The sequence below is a fragment of the Podarcis liolepis genome, assembly GCF_965112155.1.
Source record: "Podarcis liolepis genome assembly, chromosome: 12".
Classification (NCBI taxonomy): domain Eukaryota; kingdom Metazoa; phylum Chordata; class Lepidosauria; order Squamata; family Lacertidae; genus Podarcis; species Podarcis liolepis.
The window spans coordinates 59,479,602-59,499,542 of NC_139563.1; the positions used below are offsets into that span (position 1 = coordinate 59,479,602).

The window sequence follows — 19,941 nt, forward strand, 5'->3', positions numbered from 1 at the left end:
GGTAAAGTGATCAGCAGGTTGCATTCCCAAGACCTACACACTGAAACACTTGATAAATTTGGGCTGTTGAATGAGAAATGTGGTTGGTATTGAACACGCTATACATACCTATAATCAAAAAACAGTTCTTCACCAGTCTGAATGGCTCGCTTAGCAAATATGCCTATTCTGTGATCTCCATTAACCATCATAACTGTAAAACAAAAAGTGAAGTTGGTGCAAGGCTTTATAAACCTCTCTCCTTTTTAAATATCTTGAGTGCTAATCGGATTCCTTGCTCATTTAGCTATACTCCCATAAAATGTATAAACACTCACCTTTTGCATAGCAGTTGGGATTGACTGAATGGTTTGCAAATCTTATTTTGTTACCCTTCCTTGTTGCATCAACCACAAAATCTAAATAAAAAGACTGTTGTTAAAATGTCTGCAACAGACTGAAAAATGGATACTATGGCAATATTCACTGAAATTGCTATCTGGAAGACTGTCACCCAGGAGATTGCAGCCGCAGAGGTAAGAAAAGATGTTCCATTCTCTGGAGAGGTCACTTCCTGGTTCACATGGAGAAGCTGTTTTCAGCAGCAACCACTCCTGTGCCCCCACCCCCACAGGCTACGTCACGGCTCTGCTTTCCTTATATACCAGCCTTGTTTATCACACCACCTAAAAAGGTTTGCTGTGACGATCTATGCAAGTCTGGACTAAATGTTGACACCCCCAACAAGGTAACTAATTTAAATATAAATGCTGTTCTGATACCATGCCCCTCCTACTGTCTGAAACCTGAGGATGCACTTGGCTGGAAACAGTCACATGAAAACAAGCAATTTTTCATATCCCAAGAGAGGCTAAATAGTGGAGGGATTAAGAGTAGCACACATACCATTATTCAGATTGAAGAGAAAACTGCACATATATTTGTCATATACTTTGCCTCGTCTGTCTGCTTCATCCTGAGAAATTATCTGAAAGGAAGATTTTTTTGACATTGTTTTGGTAACATGCACAAACAGAACTGTCTCTCATCCCCCAAATTACCAGCTATCTTTACACGATTGCTGATTCAGCAGTTGAGTAGAGAAACTGCCTTTTGGCAACTTTTGCAGAAAGTCTCACAGGACTCAAAGCCGGATCAAACCTGTGTGCCTTCTAGGCAGGTGCATTCAGATACAGAGGTACCTTGGTTCCTAAATGGCTTGGCTCCCAAACAAATCGGCTCCCGAATGGCGCAAACCCGGAAGTAAGTTTGCGAACATTTTTTGGAACCCAAATGTCAATTTCGGCTGTCAGCATTGTTTCCAGGGCTAATCAACCAATTGGAAGCTGCGCCTTGGTTTATGAACGTTTTACAAGTTGAACGGACTTCCAGAATGGATTGAGTTCGGGAAACAAGGTAACACTATATTTAGATATTTCCAGCAGTTGCATGCCAAAACCGACTTTTAATAAGATTATAGGGAAAGAGTATCCTAATACTCAGTTTAAACCTTGGCATGCAGTACTTCATGCTGACCTGTTAAAACAATAAAGTTGATACATTTTTATTGAAGACTTGTATTGCTTATTGGTACACCCTGAAAGGCATCTTATCATGTAAATAGGAAAGTGGGATTTTTTAAAAAATAGTAATTTATCATCCTCTACCACCACATTCCGTCAGCATTTGCAAGTCTGCTACTGCTTTAGGCTATCTGCACCAACAGCATAAAAATCAAGTTACTCTCTTTTTCACATCTGTCCCTGCCGTCTCTCAAAGTCATGATTTATTTGAAGAAGGGCTGAGGAACTGCAGCTTGACACACAGCAGAATTACAGGGGCACCCTGGGTTACGTTACCTTCTGGTAACATAGTTTTGAGTTACGAATGCAGCAAACCCAGAAAATGTATACTTCTGGGTTTTGCTGTGCACACATGTGCAGAAGTGGCGCCTCCCGATAAGGATTTTTGGGGGTAAGTACGGACCCCCACGACAAATAAAGTTCGTATCCGGAAGGTCCACTGTATTAACTAAGAGGCATGCAATACAGAGGACTTTCATGTAGACTGGATTATGAAGTAGTAGATGAAAAGGCTAACTTTATTCAAATTTTGTTTCTTACCTCACCACAATATTCAGAGATGAATTCGTTTTTCTGCACTGGATCCTTAATGAAAATGCCCCAGCCTGCCACATCAGAAGGTGCTAGCAGCAAATGCTAGCAGAATGAAAAAGGAAGCCCCTTAAACATGCAGAAAAGATGTAATTCTATCCAAATACATATGCAGCTGTTACAGAAAAGGAAACCAGCTGGAGTAAAGTAACACTTGCTTTGCTCACGACAAATGTTCCTGTCAGCAGTCTACTTGGGTGAATAGTGTCACACTCTGGCTGAGACTCACAGAAGGGCTGGCATGTTCCATCTCCTCCCCAAAGCTCCCTTGCTAGAAGGAGTCCTGCTCTGCAAGCCACGCCGCCAGGAATGGAACCTGGGTGTGCACACAATGACTGTCTCCGGTGGTACAGAGCGATCCCAAGAGCTAATCCCTGCAGAGCATGCACCCATGTAAGGCAGGCCGTAGACCATCCTTCTAGCAGTGTATAGCATTTATTTTATAAAACTAGTTCACCTCTGCTGCTGTGTGTGTTCACAGCTCTACTGTCATGTAGTTTATTTTCCCACCAAAATCAGTATGTGGAGATTAATAATATGTGAATTATATTGCCATAACCTCTAATCCTGGTTTTATTTAAATACATAAAATTATTATTTAAAAAGTGTGTGGCCACTTTTCAGACATTAAATAATGAACGGAACTTAGAAGTTTTTTGAGCTGTGCATCTCTGCTGTAGAGATCTCTCTAGCACTGCCACAAGTGGGAAAGCAAGCAAGAGGGAAGTTCAGTACTGGGATATAGGAAGGGCTTTGCAAGTGACAAATGAAAGATTAGGTAGCCATCTTCTTGGTTACTTTAGAACTACCTGTTCACAAGAATTCTGAATCTGCTAATTTCTGTTGAAATTAATGTAGCAATCCCTAGAGCAGGGAATCTGTGACTCTCCTGACGTGGGGCTGCAGCTCCCACCAGTCCTGACCCCTGACCCCAGTGGCTGGGGCTGATGGGAGCAGGAATTCAACAGCAAGTACAAAGCCAGTTCTTGAATGCTCCCCTCCCCCCAGTTTCCTGCCTGCTACAAGAATGGCCCAGTTCACACATAACAATAAGACAAACCACAGCTTAGTGTGAACAAACACATTTGTGGGTTCCTGGAGCAAGGATTGCAGCAGCAGCAGCAGCAGCCCACTCCCAGGCCATTCTACCTGGGGCTAAACTATGGCTTGTCTTAGCATTACACCTGAACCCAGGCTTGCGATTTGTCTTCCCCAGAAACCTCAAGTTGTAAGAACAAACCTTGCTGGCTTCTCATGGTATATCTAGAGCAAGACAAACCATGAGCCCAAGTTCAAACAACACTAAACCACAGCTTAGCCCCAAGAAGCCAGGGAGCAGCAGGTCTGGGAGAGGAGTGCTGCTACGTGATCGCTGGATAAGGAACCTGCATCCTTGCCTCTGTGTGCAACATCATGGTTTGGGGCTTAGCATTACATGCAAACTAAGCTACTTAAGCTATCATGAACAAATTCTTCAAAGGTGGCCTAGGATTGGGGGGTGGTAGTTAACCCATATTTGGCGGTATTATGGAGCAATCCTTATTAGAGTGCAGGTGGTTTTAGCATGGAAGCAGTTCACACAGGCATGAACCTACAATCACAAGTTGTGGTGTCTGTACAAATCCCCACTTGCTGTTGTCATCATTAAGCAGTTAAAAGGAAAGACTGGTTTACCTGAAGTGTAGATTTGTGAAATGGGGACACTGAGGAGAGTGGATTGGGTATTTCCTCACACATGACCTCAGGCAGGAGCAAAGACTTGTGGGAGGCAGGCACTTCCTCAGTTTTTTGGATTTGCCAAGCAGCAATGTTCACCGAAGCACCTGAAAGAATAGCAGCCTGCCTCCCTTCCCGGCTCATAAATCAATAAATAGAGCAGCAACTTATAAGCAACTCTTATAAGCAACTTATAAGCAACTCTTATAAGAAAATAAAAACAGTGTGACTGCAGACCATCACAGGGATGGTTCCACTGTCCCCAGCGTCCCAATTTCACAAATCTACACTTCAGGTAAGCCAATTGTTCTATTTATTTCATGGGACGCTGGGAACAGTGGATTGGGACATACCACAGCACTTCCCAATAACTGGGTGGGTCCACACGGCTGACACACTGATTACCAAACTTGGTATACACGGCCAAAAGCTGCCTGAGCTGAAGACATTTAGTTTAACTCACAATGCCTAGTGAAAGTGGAAGGAGGAGACCAAGTGGCTGCCCTACAACTCTCTATTAAAGTGGCATCAGCCATAAAGGCAGCAGAAGTCGAGGCTGACCCAGAGGACTGAGCAAAATATGAGATGGGTGGGGCAATTTCATAGTATCATAAGCTAAGAAAACACACGCCCTAATCCCTCTAGCTAAGGAAACCGAAGTGAAATTTGCTCCTAAGCAAAGGACACAGTAGAGAGCTTTACTTTGGACGCGGAATCAGCATGCCTGTTCTTAAGCCAAAGCTTGCAGTGTGCCACTATTTGAGAGGCCATAGCTCTAGTTGCAGACTGTGTGTCCATAGTTGCGTCTGCCATAAAGGCTTGTGCTTGTAGAGGTTTAGAAATGGCTTGGCGCTGATGAATGGCATCTGGGGGAAGGGAGTGCAAAAGGTCCGTGAGCCACACAATGCCAGCATGTGCAGAGAAAGATGCTGCGCAAGATGCCCTTATAGACAGGGCAGCTGCAGCATGGATTTTTCAAAGTGCAAACTCCAACTTCCTATCAGTTACATCCTTCAATTGGGCGTCTCTTTCTTTAGGAACAAGATTCCAAGAAGACAAAAGTAAAACAGGACTATCTACTGTAGGTTTCTTAATATATGATATGAAGTCAGGATCCAGATCATATAGTTTACAGGCTAGAGATAAATTCTTTTTGGACTGCATAGGGGAATCCAACTCTGATTTGACTACTGTTTTTAGCACTGAAGGAACTAGCATATAGTTAGATTTTGTGCGGTTATCAATGAGCAAAGTAACTGGACTCTCAGAGGCAGGATCGGGAATTGTGGTAGGCTTGGGGGCCATTTCCAATGCATGCATTATTTTGCGTTTTAAAATGGGAGCATTAGCTTCCTGGAACAATCTAGTGGAAAGACAGAACTATCAATCCACTCCGCCTCAATTTCTGACTCTAGAAAAGATACTTGGGAAGAAAGTGCTACATCCTCAGCATCAGATAAATCCTCCCCCATAGAAGTAAATGGATTGGGCACAGAGGCCCGCCCCCCCCCTTGATTTAACCACACGTTGAGAGGTCACCTTTTTAACCACAGAGGTAGATTTTTTAGGTTGCATGTTAAACTGTAAATCCTCTGATAATGAAGCAATCGGTGCCCGTTTCAACTGTTCAATTAGCGTGAATGGAAAGATGGGAGCTGAGGAAGCTGGCCAGGTCTGAGAGTGATGTTAAAGACCCTTTTGCACCCTGGTCATCCGTGAATCCTAACATTTCTGGTTCAGAATCAGATATAACCTCTATAACGTCCCTTCCAGTAACATAGAGTGGAAGAGCAGAATCAACAGCAACACACACAGACTGATTCCTCTGAACTGGAGTCTGTGGAGGGCCAGGCTCATTAGCTTGCAATAAAACTGCAGTCGAAATATTTTTTCTTGGGGCAACAGAAGTAGTAGAAGCTTCATTGCGCCTATTTCCCTTAGAGGGTAGGACGTGCTTAAGCTTTCGTTTAGCCTTTTTGGGAAGAGGTTCAGGGGCTCCTTGTATAGGCTCCATAATAAATCAATAAATGGAAAGAAATGAAGTTGTTCTGCACGCAGCCACACAGGGCAGACTGAGTAGCGTTCACTTCCAATGCCACAAAAGTGGACTATGGGAAAAGGGAAAATATACGTCTCTCCAATGCTGTCACAAGTGGACTAGGAGGAAATGGACTGCAAGCGTAAAGAATAATAATGAATGAATGAATGAATGAATTTGCAGATGACACCAAACTGGGAGGGGTGGCTAACACCCCAGAGGACAGGATCACACTTCAAAACGACCTTGACAGATTAGAGAACTGGGCAAAAACAAACAAGATGAATTTTAACAGGGAGAAATGTAAAGTATTGCACTTGGGCAAAAAAAATGAGAGGCACAAATACAAGATGGGTGACACCTGGCTTGAGAGCAGTACATGTGAAAAGGATCTAGGAGTCTTGGTTGACCACAAACTTGACATGAGCCAACAGTGTGACGCGGCAGCTAAAAAAGCCAATGCAATTCTGGGCTGCATCAATAGGAGTATAGCATCTAGATCAAGGGAAGTAATAGTGCCACTGTATTCTGCTCTGGTCAGACCTCACCTGGAGTACTGTGTCCAGTTCTGGGCACCACAGTTCAAGAAGGACACTGACAAACTGGAACGTGTCCAGAGGAGGGCAACCAAAATGGTCAAAGGCCTGGAAACGATGCCTTATGAGGAACGGCTAAGGGAGCTGGGCATGTTTAGCCTGGAGAAGAGGAGGTTAAGGGGTGATATGATAGTCATGTTCAAATATATAAAAGGATGTCACATAGAGGAGGGAGAAAGGTTGTTTTCTGCTGCTCCAGAGAAGCGGACACGGAGCAATGGATCCAAACTACAAGAAAGAAGATTCCACCTAAACATTAGGAAGAACTTCCTGACAGTGGAATTTGCTGTTTGACAGTGGAATTTGCTGCCAAGGAGTGTGGTGGCGTCTCCTTCTTTGGAGGTCTTTAAGCAGAGGCTTGACAACCATATGTCAGGAGTGCTCTGATGGTGTTTCCTTCTTGGCAGGGGGTTGGACTCGATGGCCCTTGTGGTCTCTTCCAACTCTATGATTCTATGATTCTATGATTCTATGAATCACTCCTTAACTAGGAGGTTCAGAAGCAATCTATCAGTGCCTGCTCACTCCGTCACCACAACTGCGAACCGGGAGAATATACTGCTGAGGAACAATAACCCCTACTCCTTCTGCTGTACCACGGACTAGGAGAGCAGTCAATATGAAGCCTTAAATGATACAGAAAATAATCGCTAAAGGCTGTAGAAATCACCAAAGAAATGAGGTGGTGATATGGAGCCAGCGGCCACTGAAAGTGAGATGCAATTGCAAAAACCTCAGGTAGGATTCTGCCCCCCCAACTTATCTTTAAATCTGATCTGTAAAATGGCACACGGCAAAACGGAGCCACAGTGTGCAAAAAAAAACCATATTCAGCGACCCTGTAGGAGAGCAGTATACAAGGATGCTCTGCAAGAAAGTAAACGAAATAAACTAAAAACGACAAGAACTAAGGTTGCTAAAGGGGAAAAATGGTGGCAGGGAGGGACAAAATATTTTTTGGAAGATATATATTCTAAAAAATATTTTGTGCGTGCGTGTGTGTGTATGTATGCGTGCAAGACTCAAAGACAGGTGTTAAGTTGCTAAAACTAAGGAAGATTAGATAAAATAAAGCAACAATAAAATGAGATCCAAATTGAAAAACTTATCTGAAGAAGCAGGAGAGCCAGGCGAAACATACTACTGAGTCAGGCAGGAGAAAAAACTGAGGAGGAAGTGCCTGCCTCCCACAAGTCTCTGCTCCTGCCGTAGGTCATGTGAGAGGAAATACCCAATCCACCGTTTCCAGCATCCCATGAAATGAATTACAAGCGTTACTCACCCTTGGGGTCAAAAATTGGAAACAGCCAATGTGAAAGTTCTAAAGGAATCTATGTGGTGCTATACAATTTGGTTTAAGTAGAAACCATATTCCAAACTGTTGGCCAAGAAAGAACTTGCTTTTATACGTGGGAGGCGTTTTCCTGAGCTGTTGGGGATTAGAATAAAAAGTGGAAGCACCTTTTTGGATCCTCGCTGAATGCTGCAGTTCTTGCAAGACACATTTTTGCTGTCCCAGTGATCTGCTGCTCCGCATGTCAAGCAAAGGTCTGGATCACACTCACGCACAGCCAAGTAGCAAGGACACTGCTTCGTGTTGCACTGAGCTTTGCAGCGGCATCCGGGAAACCTGTTTTGGCCTTTAAGAAGAACAAAGCAGGAAGAATGAGCAGCTTGGCCAACATTGTATTTTGCATGGAACAGACCTGCCCTGTACCTGAATTTTGTTCATCTGAAAAGTTACAAATGTCATTTAAGCTTCAATTTGATATGCTTAGTACACTAAAATAAATTTATTTTCACACTAGTAAATTTATTTCATGCAACATGAGACCTGATAAATCTTTGAAGTGGCAGACAGTATTTTCAAATAGGCAATCATCTACCGGCAACTCCCTATTGGCATGGGGGTTGTGTTCTGAGGCACTGTGTGTGTCAGCCCGCCCCCTTCCGGATCCGAAAACAGTGCACATGTCGGTGGTTGAACACATGCAAATGGGGAGTTGCCTGTACGTAGCTGGAGCTATCTTCATTTCTCATATAGCAACAATAACTTTCTTTAACATGCCAAAAAAAAGATGTAGACAAAAGTCAAATTTGAAAATAGTCATAGCAAAATTGCTCTCTCAGAACTTCCTGGGACAGAGCCCTTTAAACTTTTCACCATCTGCAAACCCCTAATGTATTTGGTGAGGAACACTGCATCTAGTTTGGTCCGAACACTTCCATCCCTACAAGACATGAAACTTTCCAGAGCTTTTAAATTCCACCAACTCATTGAAGCATTGACTCTCATACAATATACCCATTTCCAAAATGACTTACATTCTGAACTGCACTGACAGAACTTCTCACAGAAATTTTGAGCAATTACACAGGGACATGAGCTGTCACAAGGCTGACGTGGGTGATCACATGGCTGGTAGTTGTAAACATGATTAGATGACCCATCTGAATAAAAAAAAAAACATTAAGACAAATTTAAGAAAATGGCATTTGATAGAAAAGATCCTCTGAAAATCGTAGCTATAATACTTAAACAGTTTCAAGTTGGAACAGATGAACGTACTGTAAAATGAACCTAGGACTTTAACCGAGTTTACTTGTCTTGGCCTCATTACTTTACAATGTATTAAGGTTACACCGTTATGAATGTATTACAGAGAAAGCATTTCCATGCTTGTAAATTAACATAATATTGCAAACATGTCTATTTCACAGCGTATTTGCAGCATAACAGATAATGCAAATCTAGATGACAAAGCCACAATTTTATTTTTAGAATCAAAAGCCTACAGAGATAGAACACGTGTACATATAGAGAAGTCACAATTAATAAGACAGCATCTTATACTTTTTCATCTCTCTCAAACTATCTTTGAAGCCTACCTCTTCTTTGCAATTCAGCACCCCACCTGTAATAGACATATAAATCTTCCTGCTCACCAGGACTCATGTTCCTATGCACACATTCCTTACTGGGGGGGGGGGGATGCAGTTTGCTTCCCTGAAATCAACTGGGAAGCCCTGAGAGACAGGAAACTGCCATGTGTGAAAGGGAGAACGCTTGTTTACAAGGATTCCCTGGAAGAGGGATTTGTATGCTCTGGTTTCCCAGGTTGTTATTTAAAAGAAACACCACCTGAGAATTTCTGGACATAAAGTAGAATGTAAAGATGCTTACCCTTTTTCAGCTGTATCTTTCTGCAATGAGCAGCCCACAATCTGTAAAAACACAAACGGAGCGAGCATGAGGTTGGCAGGCTGTACTGAGCTGGAAAATGCAACTATCCAGCTGAATCTCAGAAAGTGTCTTTGAGAGCCTGTCTAGTACAAGTAAAACAACAAGCTAAACACAGAGAAAAATTATCATTTTCTACATGTGGGTAATAAAATATCCTGTAAAGATAAAATTTATTAAAATCTAAATTTGCTCTGAAGTTGGGCTGAACAGATATTTTCACTAGTCAAACTATTCTACAGTATTTAATCATACTACAGTTAAGTTAGAATCATAGAATCATAGAGTTGGAAGAGACCACAAGGGCCATCGAGTCCAACCCCCTGCCAAGCAGGAAACACCATCAGAGCACTCCTGACATATGGTTGTCAAGCCTCTGCTTAAAGACCTCCAAAGCAGGAGACTCCACCACACTCCTTGGCAGCAAATTCCACTGTCAAACAGCAAATTCCACTGTCAGGAAGTTCTTCCTAATGTTTAGGTGGAATCTTCTTTCTTGTAGTTTGGATCCATTGCTCCGTGTCCGCTTCTCTGGAGCAGCAGAAAACAACCTTTCTCCCTCCTCTATGTGACACCCTTTTATATATTTGAACATGGCTATCATATCACCCCTTAACCTCCTCTTCTCCAGGCTAAACATGCCCAGCTCCCTTAGCCATTCCTCATAAGGCATCGTTTCCAGGCCTTTGACCATTTTGGTTGCCCTCCTCTGGACACGTTCCAGTTTGTCAGTGTCCTTCTTGAACTGTGGTGCCCAGAACTGGACACAGTACTCCAGGTGAGGTCTGGCCAGAGCTGAATACAGTGGCACTATTACTTCCCTTGATCTAAATGCTATACTCCTATTGATGCAGCCCAGAATTGCATTGGCTTTTTTAGCTGCCGCGTCACACTGTTGGCTCATGTCAAGTTTGTGGTCAACCAAGACTCCTAGATCCTTTTCACATGTACTGCTCTCAAGCCAGGTGTCCCCCATCTTCTTTTGTGCCTCTCATTTTTTTTGCCCAAGTGCAATACTTTACATTTCTCCCTGTTAAAGTTCATCTTGTTTGTTTTAGCCCAGTTCTCTAATCTGTCAAGGTCGTTTTAAAGTGTGATCCTGTCCTCTGGGGTGTTAGCCACCCCTCCCAGTTTGGTGTCATCTGCAAATTTGATCAGGATGCCCTTGAGTCCATCATCCAAGTCGTTGATAAAGATGTTGAATAAGACCGGGCCCAAGACAGAACCCTGTGGCACCCCACTAGTCACTCTTCTCCAGGATGAAGAGGAACCATTGATGAGCACCCTTTGGGTTCGGTCAGTCAGCCAGTTACAAATCCACTGAGTGGTAGCATAGTCAATACCCCATTTTACCAGCTTCTTTACAAGAATATCATGGGGCACCTTGTTGAATGCCTTGCTGAAATCAAGGTAGGCTACATCCACTGCGTTCCCTTCATCTACCAGGCTTGTAATTCTGTCAAAAAACGAGATCAGGTTAGTCTGACATGACTTATTTTTCAGAAATCCATGCTGACTATTGGTGATCACAGCATTCCTTTCTAGGTGCTCACAGACTGTTTGCTTAATGATCTGCTCCAGAATCTTCCCTGGTATTGATGTCAGACTGACTGGGCGGTAATTATTTGGGTCCTCTCTTTTCCCCTTTTTGAAAATAGGGACAACATTTGCCCTCCTCCAGTCTGCCGGACTTCGCCTGTTCTCCAGGAATTCTCAAAGATGACTGCCAGTGGTTCTGAGATCACATCTGCCAGTTCTTTTAATACTCTTGGATGCAGTTCATCTGGCCCTGGAGACTTGAATACATCTAAACTAGCCAAGTATTCTTGTACTATCTCCTTAGTTATTCTGGGCTGTGTTTCCTCTGCTGAATCATTTGCTCCAAATTCTTCAGGTCAGGCATTGTTTTCTTTATCGGAGAAGACTGAGGCAAAGAAGGCATTGAGGAGTTCAGCCCTTTCTGTGTTCCCTGCTTGCATTTCACCATCCTCTCCTCTGAGTGACCCCACTGTTTCTTTCTTCTTCCTTTTGCTACGGACATACCCATAAAAGCCTTTTTGTTGCTTTTAACCTCTCTAGCAAGCCTGAGTTCATTCTGTGCTTTAGCTTTTCTGACTTTGTGTCTACATTTGCTGGCTATTTGTTGGAATTCCTCTTTGGTGGTTTCCCCCCTTTTCCATTTTTTGTACACATCCTTTTTTAATCTTAACTCAGTTAAAAGTTCTTTAGATAGCCACCCTGGCTTCTTTAGGCACCTTCCATGTTTCCGTCTCATTGGTATTGCCTGAAGTTGTGCTTTTACTATCTCCCTCTTAACAAACTCCCTTTCCTTTTAGTATTACTGTCCATGGGATCTCACCCAGCACTTCCCTAAGTTTTATGAAGTCGGCTTTCTTAAAGTCAAGAAATTGAGTCCTAGTATGCTTGGCTGCTCCTTTCCGCTGTATAGTAAGCTTCAGAAGAGCATGATTACTCGTGCCTAACGATCCTTCCACTTCTACCCCACTAACCAGGTCATCAACATTGGTTAGGACCAGATCTAAAATGCCTGTTCCTCTTGTTGCTTCTCCCACTTTCTGGACAATGAAGCTGTCTGCAAGGCCAGTGAGGAATCTGTTTGACCTTATGCTCTTGGCTGAGTTTGACATCCAACAAATATCTGGGTAATTGAAGTCCCCCATTACTACTATCTCCCTTCCTTTTGCATGCTTGGCCATCTGTTCCAGGAAGGCATCATCTATGTCCTCCGTTTGGCTTGGGGAGCTATAGTAAACTCCCACAATGAGGTCTCTGTTATTCTTCTCTCCCTTAATTTTGACCCAAATGCTCTCACTTTCGCTTTGAGGTTCTAAATCTTGGATCTCTTCACAGGTATACACATCCCTGACATATAACGCCACTCCTCCTCCTTTTTTGTCTGGTCTGTTTCTCTTAAATAGATTGTATCCCTCCATTATTACATTCCAATTGTGGGACTTATCCCACCAGGTTTCAGCGATGCCTATTATGTCATATTTAGTTTGCTGTACCAAGAGCTCAAGCTCATCTTGTTTATTTCCCATGCTTTGTGCATTAGTGTACAGACATTGAAGTCCATTAATCATTCCCCCGTGTCTTTTATTTAAGGATTTTTTCCTCCCACCACTAGGTCTGCGTGCTGTTTGCTCCATTTGGTCTATGACATTTGGATGATCATCTTCATCAATTGATAGACTCCTACCTTCAGGAGCACTGTCTCCCTCCCCCACATTAGTCAGTTTAAAGCCCTCCTGATGAGGTTTCTGAGATTTTGGGCAAAAACATTCCTCCCAACCGTTGTGAGGTGCAGCTCATCGCTTGCCAGAAGTCCATCTTCAAGAAACTGCAGTCCGTGATCTAAGAATCCAAACCGTTCCTGTTTCCACCATTTGCGAAGCCAGCTGTTCACTTCCACTATTTTTCCCTCTCTCCCTGGGCCACGTCGTTCAACTGGGAGGACAGATGAGATGACAATTTGTGCATTTAATTGCTTCAATTTCCTGTCCAGAGCCTCGTAGTCTCTTTTGATCTTCTGGAGGCTATTGCTTGCAGTGTCATTGGTTCCCACATGAACCAAGAGGAAGGGGTATTTGTCAGTGGGTTTTATGATTCCTTGCAGTCGTTCAGTTACATCTTGGATCTTAGCCCCGGGGAGACAGCACACCTCCCGAGACATCTTGTCAGGCCCACAGATCACTGCTTCTGTTCCCCTCAGTAGGGAATCCCCTATCACCACTACACGCCTCCTCTTAGGTTTGGTCGGGGTTCTTCCGTGAGCTGTCCGTTCCAAGGTCGCCTGCACATTCCCTGAGGACTGACTTTGCTGCTTGTCTTGGGGCCACTAGGGGGCGCATTGGAAGATGGCCGACAATACCATCTCTCCAACCCACACGGGGTAATTAAGAGGCTGTTATGGGAGTAGGCAGTCTCCCTTGTTGCCCCAAGGAAATGGGGAACACTGCCCTTGCCTGCTATGCCCATAAATCACCCCCTAATTTGAAAGAAGGGGGTGAGGGCCCTAGGCAGAATGCCCCCGTGTGGACCTCAGCTCTCCTGGACGCTGTCTCTGATCGCGCACTAGTTTCAGCAATTTGGAATAATTAATTACAAAAGAAGCAAATGCACATATTTCAAGTGAAGGGGAGTGAAGTCTGCTAATTTAAGTGACCTCTGCAAAGAAGACGACGGGCTGGAGAAACAGGAATATTTTACGATGAAGATACACCAAAGGCGGGGTATGTTGACAACGGGGCTGAATGGGGGGACGGACCTTTTTTACTTTCCTTCTATGTGATTTACAAGAACCCCTCCTCATTAGAACCGTCGGTTGAACTGACCCAAGCAGGATGATTAAGGTCTGTGTGGAGATAACTTTAACCAAAAGTATGCTTTCGGAGACAGAGAAGCAATAAGAGCTTTGGGAATGGCGCAGCAATTAATTCGGAGTCGCCATCTTGCCAAAGGATTTATAGCCGGGAGGAAGAACGGACTTGTTTTCAGACTGCATTCCTAGTGAATCTCCTCAGAGGTTTTGAGAAAGGAGGCAGATTGGTGAAGATTAATGACGCTAAGACTGTTTTGATGTATGGAAGTGATGTTTTATGGAAAACGTCTGGATATGGCTACTGGATAAAAATAATAATATCCACGCAGGATTACAAACTGTTCTAACCAGCTTGCGGAGACTATCAGAGGTCACAAAGAGAAAGGAAAAATATATGAAAATAATAACAAGAGATGTGGAAAAATAATAAGAAAGGACTGGATAGTACTGTGAATATCATAAGGTTAGATTTGTGGACATTAAAACAGCAGTAAGAAGTAAGAAGTTGATTGGATCCCTTTGGAACTTGAAATATGGGTACCCCCAACAAAAATTTAAAATTCGGCTGTGTAATTTGGAATTTATGTAATTTGGTTTGATTTGATGTGATTGGTCGGTTAATAAAAAATTATTCTTAAAAAAAAAGAGACTTTGCTGCTCGTCTTCATCGACTGTAATGAGGGAGAGATCTGGAGTCTGTTCTTCGTCTTCCATGCTAGGGGAGAGGACTTCAAAGCGATTGTGTATTTCTAAACAATCAGAGCAAACCCTGGGCCTCCTACTTCTTTGAGTCACGTTTCTCCATATATCTGGCACCTGTGTTGGTGAACTAGCCTCCTTCTCAGGGGTGTCCTCTGTCTCCTCCTTGGTGGAGAGTTAGAGGCTAAGATTTCAAAGTTCAACCATGAGAAGCCTTTTGACCCTTTGTATTTCTATTTACACATCTAGTTTATTTTTGCTAGCCTAAATAAAGTCAAGATAACAGGAGATTTCAATATGTTCCATTTTTAAAGAAATCTATCTGAATACTGTATATGTATTTTTCTTAGTAAATAAAAAACTTCTATAAACAAACACTGTTACCTAAGAACCATCATTGAATATTTCAAATGAACAGGGACACCTTTTGGGGGGGTGTGCAGAATTCTGTCAACTTTCTATTCAATACAGGGCTATATCACACAATACTTTCTCTATGCAAACAGTCTCTCCTTGGCTACACAAATGTACTAAGATAACAATAAATGTTTGAATAGTATGATCACTGAAAATGGAAGCAGTAAGTCCTATGATTCTGCATGCTGTGTGTGTAATATCTCATGTTCATTTCAGTGCATATCTTAATATTCTTACAATTTGAATCATAGTCATTTCAAGCATAATCCAATTCAGTTAGGTATGCTTGTCCATCAATTTCAGTGGGCTTAAACACATTTAAGTGTACGTTTCACTTTGGATAGTTGCTCAGTACAGTGGTACCTCTACTTATGTTCACCTCCGGTTACATATCCTTTGGGATACATGTGCGGCAAACCTGGAAGTATTTTTCCGGGTTTCGCTCTGTGTGTGTGTGTGCGCGCGCGTAGAAGCGTTAAACTGCACGCATGTGCAGAAGCAGTATCTCCGGATACGCACACCTCGGGATCCGACCAGAGCTCTGGAACGGATTTCGTGTGCAACCAGAGGTACCACTGTATATGAGTCTTTGTCTTTGAAAGTCAATGCTATCATAAATCATTGTTAACTCTACAGCTGGAAAATTGAGACAAAAACCTAAGTTTATCAACACAGACATGGAACTTTATGGATGGATTGCCTGGGGTACATTGCATCTTATATATGATATTTCCTAAACTATGAAGCCAGATTTAATTTATTTACATCATACTTGGCACTTTACTTGGTTGGACAATGAATTAAATACTGAAATGGAAAGATACATATCAAACTACTTTCTGGTACATTGCTGAGTTTTGCACTCTTTTCTACTCGTTGTTATAAAGAAAAGAAGTCATATCAACACACTATCTACTGGACAAATAGTGTGTCTAAAGTTCTCTCCACCCACGCAAGCCTTTCTCTGATTTGGCTTATGCTCAAAATCAGACAGGATATCTGAAGTGGAGGCATGAGAGGCCTATCCTATTGAGGGTGGCCTATTAGGGTGAAAGTCTTATAGCACAACCAGTGATTGGGATTCGTTATCTCCTAAGTAAGTGTGAGGGGCTTAATGGGGTAGGGGAACTCCTGGAAAGAAAGAAAGGGTGAATTGGATGTTGCTGGAGTGAGTGGCATAGCTGTGTACGTGTATATCTATGTATGCTGGTTGGTTTAGCATTTTGGTCACCATCCCTGATGCCCAGCAATCATATAAGTTTTACATTACTGCCTGTTTTATAGCTTACTGCAAATTATAGTTTTTATTGAGCTTTGCATTTTAAGAATATTTCTGGTGCGCTCTGATGCTGGTGCCATAGGCACTTGCTTCCTATTTACTAAGAGGCCTGCTCTGAGGGACTGCAGCATCCACACCAAGGATGCCTTCAGTGGGCTATTTCAGGACTCTATGGCTGCCAGAGAGCTGTTTTCGTAAATCAAGGCTCCAACATGTAGCACAGGCAGTGCCTTTGATCTGGTGTTTGCCACAGGACGGGGGGAGGGGTGCTCTGGAATGAGGCGGGTTGTGATGACCTCACTATCATAGTCAGACCACTTCCTGGTCAGATTCAAATTGATATTGGCAGTGATTGCCTAAACACCACAATCACAGTACTAATTTGAATTCTCTGCTTCTCCAAAGTGGATGATAGGGAATGTTAATGAGAAAGATAGTGACCGAGTCATTCAGAGAGCTGAGAAAAAGCTGGTGGCTTACTCTCTTATTACTCCAAGGTAAAGAGAAAACATTATTAGTACAAGACCACAAACACAAGGTGGGATTTCCAGAACAAAAATTCCACCAGGATTTGCTTGCAATGCCTGAACAAACACTGCATTGGTCATTTTATGGGCAGGTTTGTGGCTGATCTACCAAAAGCATTTATATTCATGTACAGAAAATTTTGTGATCAGGCCATAAAACATGCAAATACAATTAAAAATGTGTTTTCTACATTGGAAAGTTAATATTTGTTTAGTCCCCCACCTGTTTGATTGTGGCATTACTTTTTCAGTGCTGTTCTTTCCCCTTAAAAATCCTTTTAGCCCTCAGTTTGCCAGGAAGCCGGCAGTCCATTGGTTTACCTGTGTTTCCTCTTCTTCTTTCTTGGAGGAGTATCAACATCTTCAGCCGGGGCAGGAGCAATAATACTAGATTCCTTTACTCTAAACTCATAAACCTGTAAAGACAAACATACTGTGGACTAGATCCTCAATGGCAGAAGTCAGCCAATTCCCATTAGCATATATGCGCTTCTTCCACCTTGGCCGAGACTGCATATTTACATAGGCAACATATTAACATAATGAATTAATTAATTCTGTTAATTAATCCTGTTGTTAAAAGTTATTTCTCTACTTTTGGGAGGTAGCCAGGGTAACCTTGATCACCGCACTCTGCTACATCTGGCATGACTGGATGTAAACAGTGTAAACCAGAAGGGGCTTGGTGTGGCTGCAGGAACTGAATGAATTCGCTAACTCAGCCTCTGCCTCCACAGAAGGTGACAGATGGGAGAGAGGCAAGCAGAGCAGCAGTGAGCAGCGGTCTCAGGAGGAAACTCACCACAACCCCAGAGGCAGCAAAGAAAGGGGCAGACCTACTGAGTGGAGCAACTGCACAGCCCCAGGGAGCAGAGGTGGGCAGGGAGGGAACAGTGGCTTTAGAGCCTGGAAGGTGTTTAATGATGCACAACTAGGTTTTTATTAAAACAGTGTGTCATTTGCTTGCACTCTACAAAAAAGGCTAAGTATCAAGGCACTACTCAGTTGGAAAACATTCTCTTTTAGTTACCATTCCACTCTTACCTGCCTACAAGTTTTGGTCCCAATTAACCTCGCAATTGCACAGAAATTGTCATAGTAGGTACCAATGAGAACTCTAAACATGGAAGCTTCAGCTCCACTCCACTCCACATTCTCAGGAGGCTCAATATTTGGCTTCATCTTGATTGGCGTTTGACACCTGGAATTTGCTTCTGCAATATCAAAAACAAAACACTGAAGCAGTTCTTAAAAGACTCCTGAAATAACACCTATGTACAAAAAAACAGAGACCATATATGGAATAGGCTGCTGCTTCATATATAAAAGCACGTGATTTGACTTGACTTTGGCCCCAGCTGAGCTCCTAAAAGGTAGCCTAGCTCAGGGTTCCCAAAACATCTCTCAGCTGAGGGACACAATATTTTTACTTTAAACTAGCAGCACCCCCAGAGCAGCGACACAGCAATTTCCTTGTGGGGGAGACGATCCTCATATTGTTCATTCACACCTGATTCAGCGAGAAATGCCCTCAGCGGAGTCAAGACTGGAAGGAGGCATGGCTGCAGCCTATGGGGAACCTTTAAGTGTATAATTAAATTGATTTCTCATGGTACCCCAGAGGTTCTCTCAAGTCACACTTGAATGCCTCAATACAGAGTTGGGGAATGACTAATCTAGCTTTTTCAACAGTCCCTGCAGGAGAAACGCATGGACTGATTGCCACACTTGACCTCTTGGTTTTCAACCTCAGCATCCCAGGAAGAGTGCCCTGTTCACTCAGGGCCCTGTACACAAGGAGACCATCTCCTTTGGAGCACTGAAACCCGAAACACAAACTCGAACTGTCTGGAGTTCAACTCAGCCCTTCAAACTCTCATTCTCCACAGAATCTATAGCAACATAATGCAAGGAATTAAAGTGCTGCAAATCAATTTTAAAGTTTCACAAGCAGATACTTGAATACAAAAATCTGTAAGGAACCTCCTGGCCATCAAACACACACATCCCCCTCCCGAATATGGAGTGACTGGGGCAACCTAGTAAGATGGGCGGGGTACAAATAATAAAATTGTAGTTGTTGCTATTACTGAAAGAAACAAGCATTTTAAAATATGACTATTCAGCAACCCTCCACATTTGTCTCACCAGAGGAGCTTGACGTCTCATCTTTCTTCTCTTCCTCTTCCTTGTCATTATTTTCACCTCCTGTTTCAGTCCCAGCTTCTCTGTCACTGTCTGTATCCTTAGATTCCAGCACATTTATAGTGGGAGTGCTGGGCCTGCTGGTGTTATTTGGGAGCCTGCCCCTTCGACGACCTCCTGGGCGTTTTGGCGGTGTTTTTATTCGCTCAGCAGTCAAAGCAGCTGCAAACTCTTTGGCTCCTTCCTACGTAGGAATAGAAACACGACATGGGTTTTTAAGGAAAGGAGAAAAAAGTATGGCTGATGTATCCTAGCTGAAAATAGGCTGACCAGCGCTAAAGAGCTGCAAGAGGGGCTCAGGGTGATTTCCTGCTTGCTTGCCTTTTGCACCTTTGGAAAACAGATGCTTCCTTTGTGCCAGACCTTAAAATGTAGCACTGCTCTTGAAAAATCCAAGTTCAGCCTTCCTTGGATGCAGAGTGGTAGTCAGCTCTTTGGCTGAAGTTATATTCCATTATTATTCTATTGTTTAGACAGCAAATGTTGAGTGCTTGTAAATGCAACTGCTTAGCTGAATTTCAACTCAGGATAATTTTCAGAGAATCCTAGAACTGTAGACATGGAAAGAACCCCGAGGGTCCTCTAGCCCCCTGCAATGCAGGAATATCAACTAAAGCATCCAGGACAGATGCCACTCAACCTCATGCTCACAAGGTGTATGTGCTACACAAGAGGGATGCACTATTAAGAAACATTTGTTTTATGTAGCTTTCATTTTAGTGGTCCAC

At 43.0% G+C, this 19,941-nt stretch overlaps 1 protein-coding gene and 1 long non-coding RNA gene across 9 annotated transcripts in view; one reads left to right on the top strand and one right to left on the bottom strand.

Annotated features, from left to right (window-relative positions):
• Positions 1–19,941, top strand: part of LOC310690225 — a 121,304-nt gene that overhangs the window by 55,300 nt on the left and 46,063 nt on the right. The window lies entirely within an intron of this gene.
• The window catches only part of EZH2 (enhancer of zeste 2 polycomb repressive complex 2 subunit), a 70,357-nt gene that overhangs the window by 615 nt on the left and 49,801 nt on the right, over positions 1–19,941 (bottom strand). For 6 of the 8 annotated variants that reach the window (XM_083468789.1, XM_083468787.1, XM_083468791.1 and 3 more), the window contains 10 exons: positions 19,157–19,397; positions 18,053–18,222; positions 17,330–17,424; positions 9,688–9,728; positions 8,829–8,954; positions 7,965–8,143; positions 2,103–2,198; positions 886–967; positions 318–398; positions 109–193 (listed from right to left, as the gene is read on the bottom strand). In XM_083468789.1, the coding sequence (XP_083324915.1) occupies positions 109–193; positions 318–398; positions 886–967; positions 2,103–2,198; positions 7,965–8,143; positions 8,829–8,954; positions 9,688–9,728; positions 17,330–17,424; positions 18,053–18,222; positions 19,157–19,397 (1,196 nt within the window). The remainder of the gene's footprint in view (positions 1–108; positions 194–317; positions 399–885; positions 968–2,102; positions 2,199–7,964; positions 8,144–8,828; positions 8,955–9,687; positions 9,729–17,329; positions 17,425–18,052; positions 18,223–19,156; positions 19,398–19,941) is intronic. The other 2 variants (XM_083468792.1, XM_083468790.1) reach the window with 1 other exon arrangement.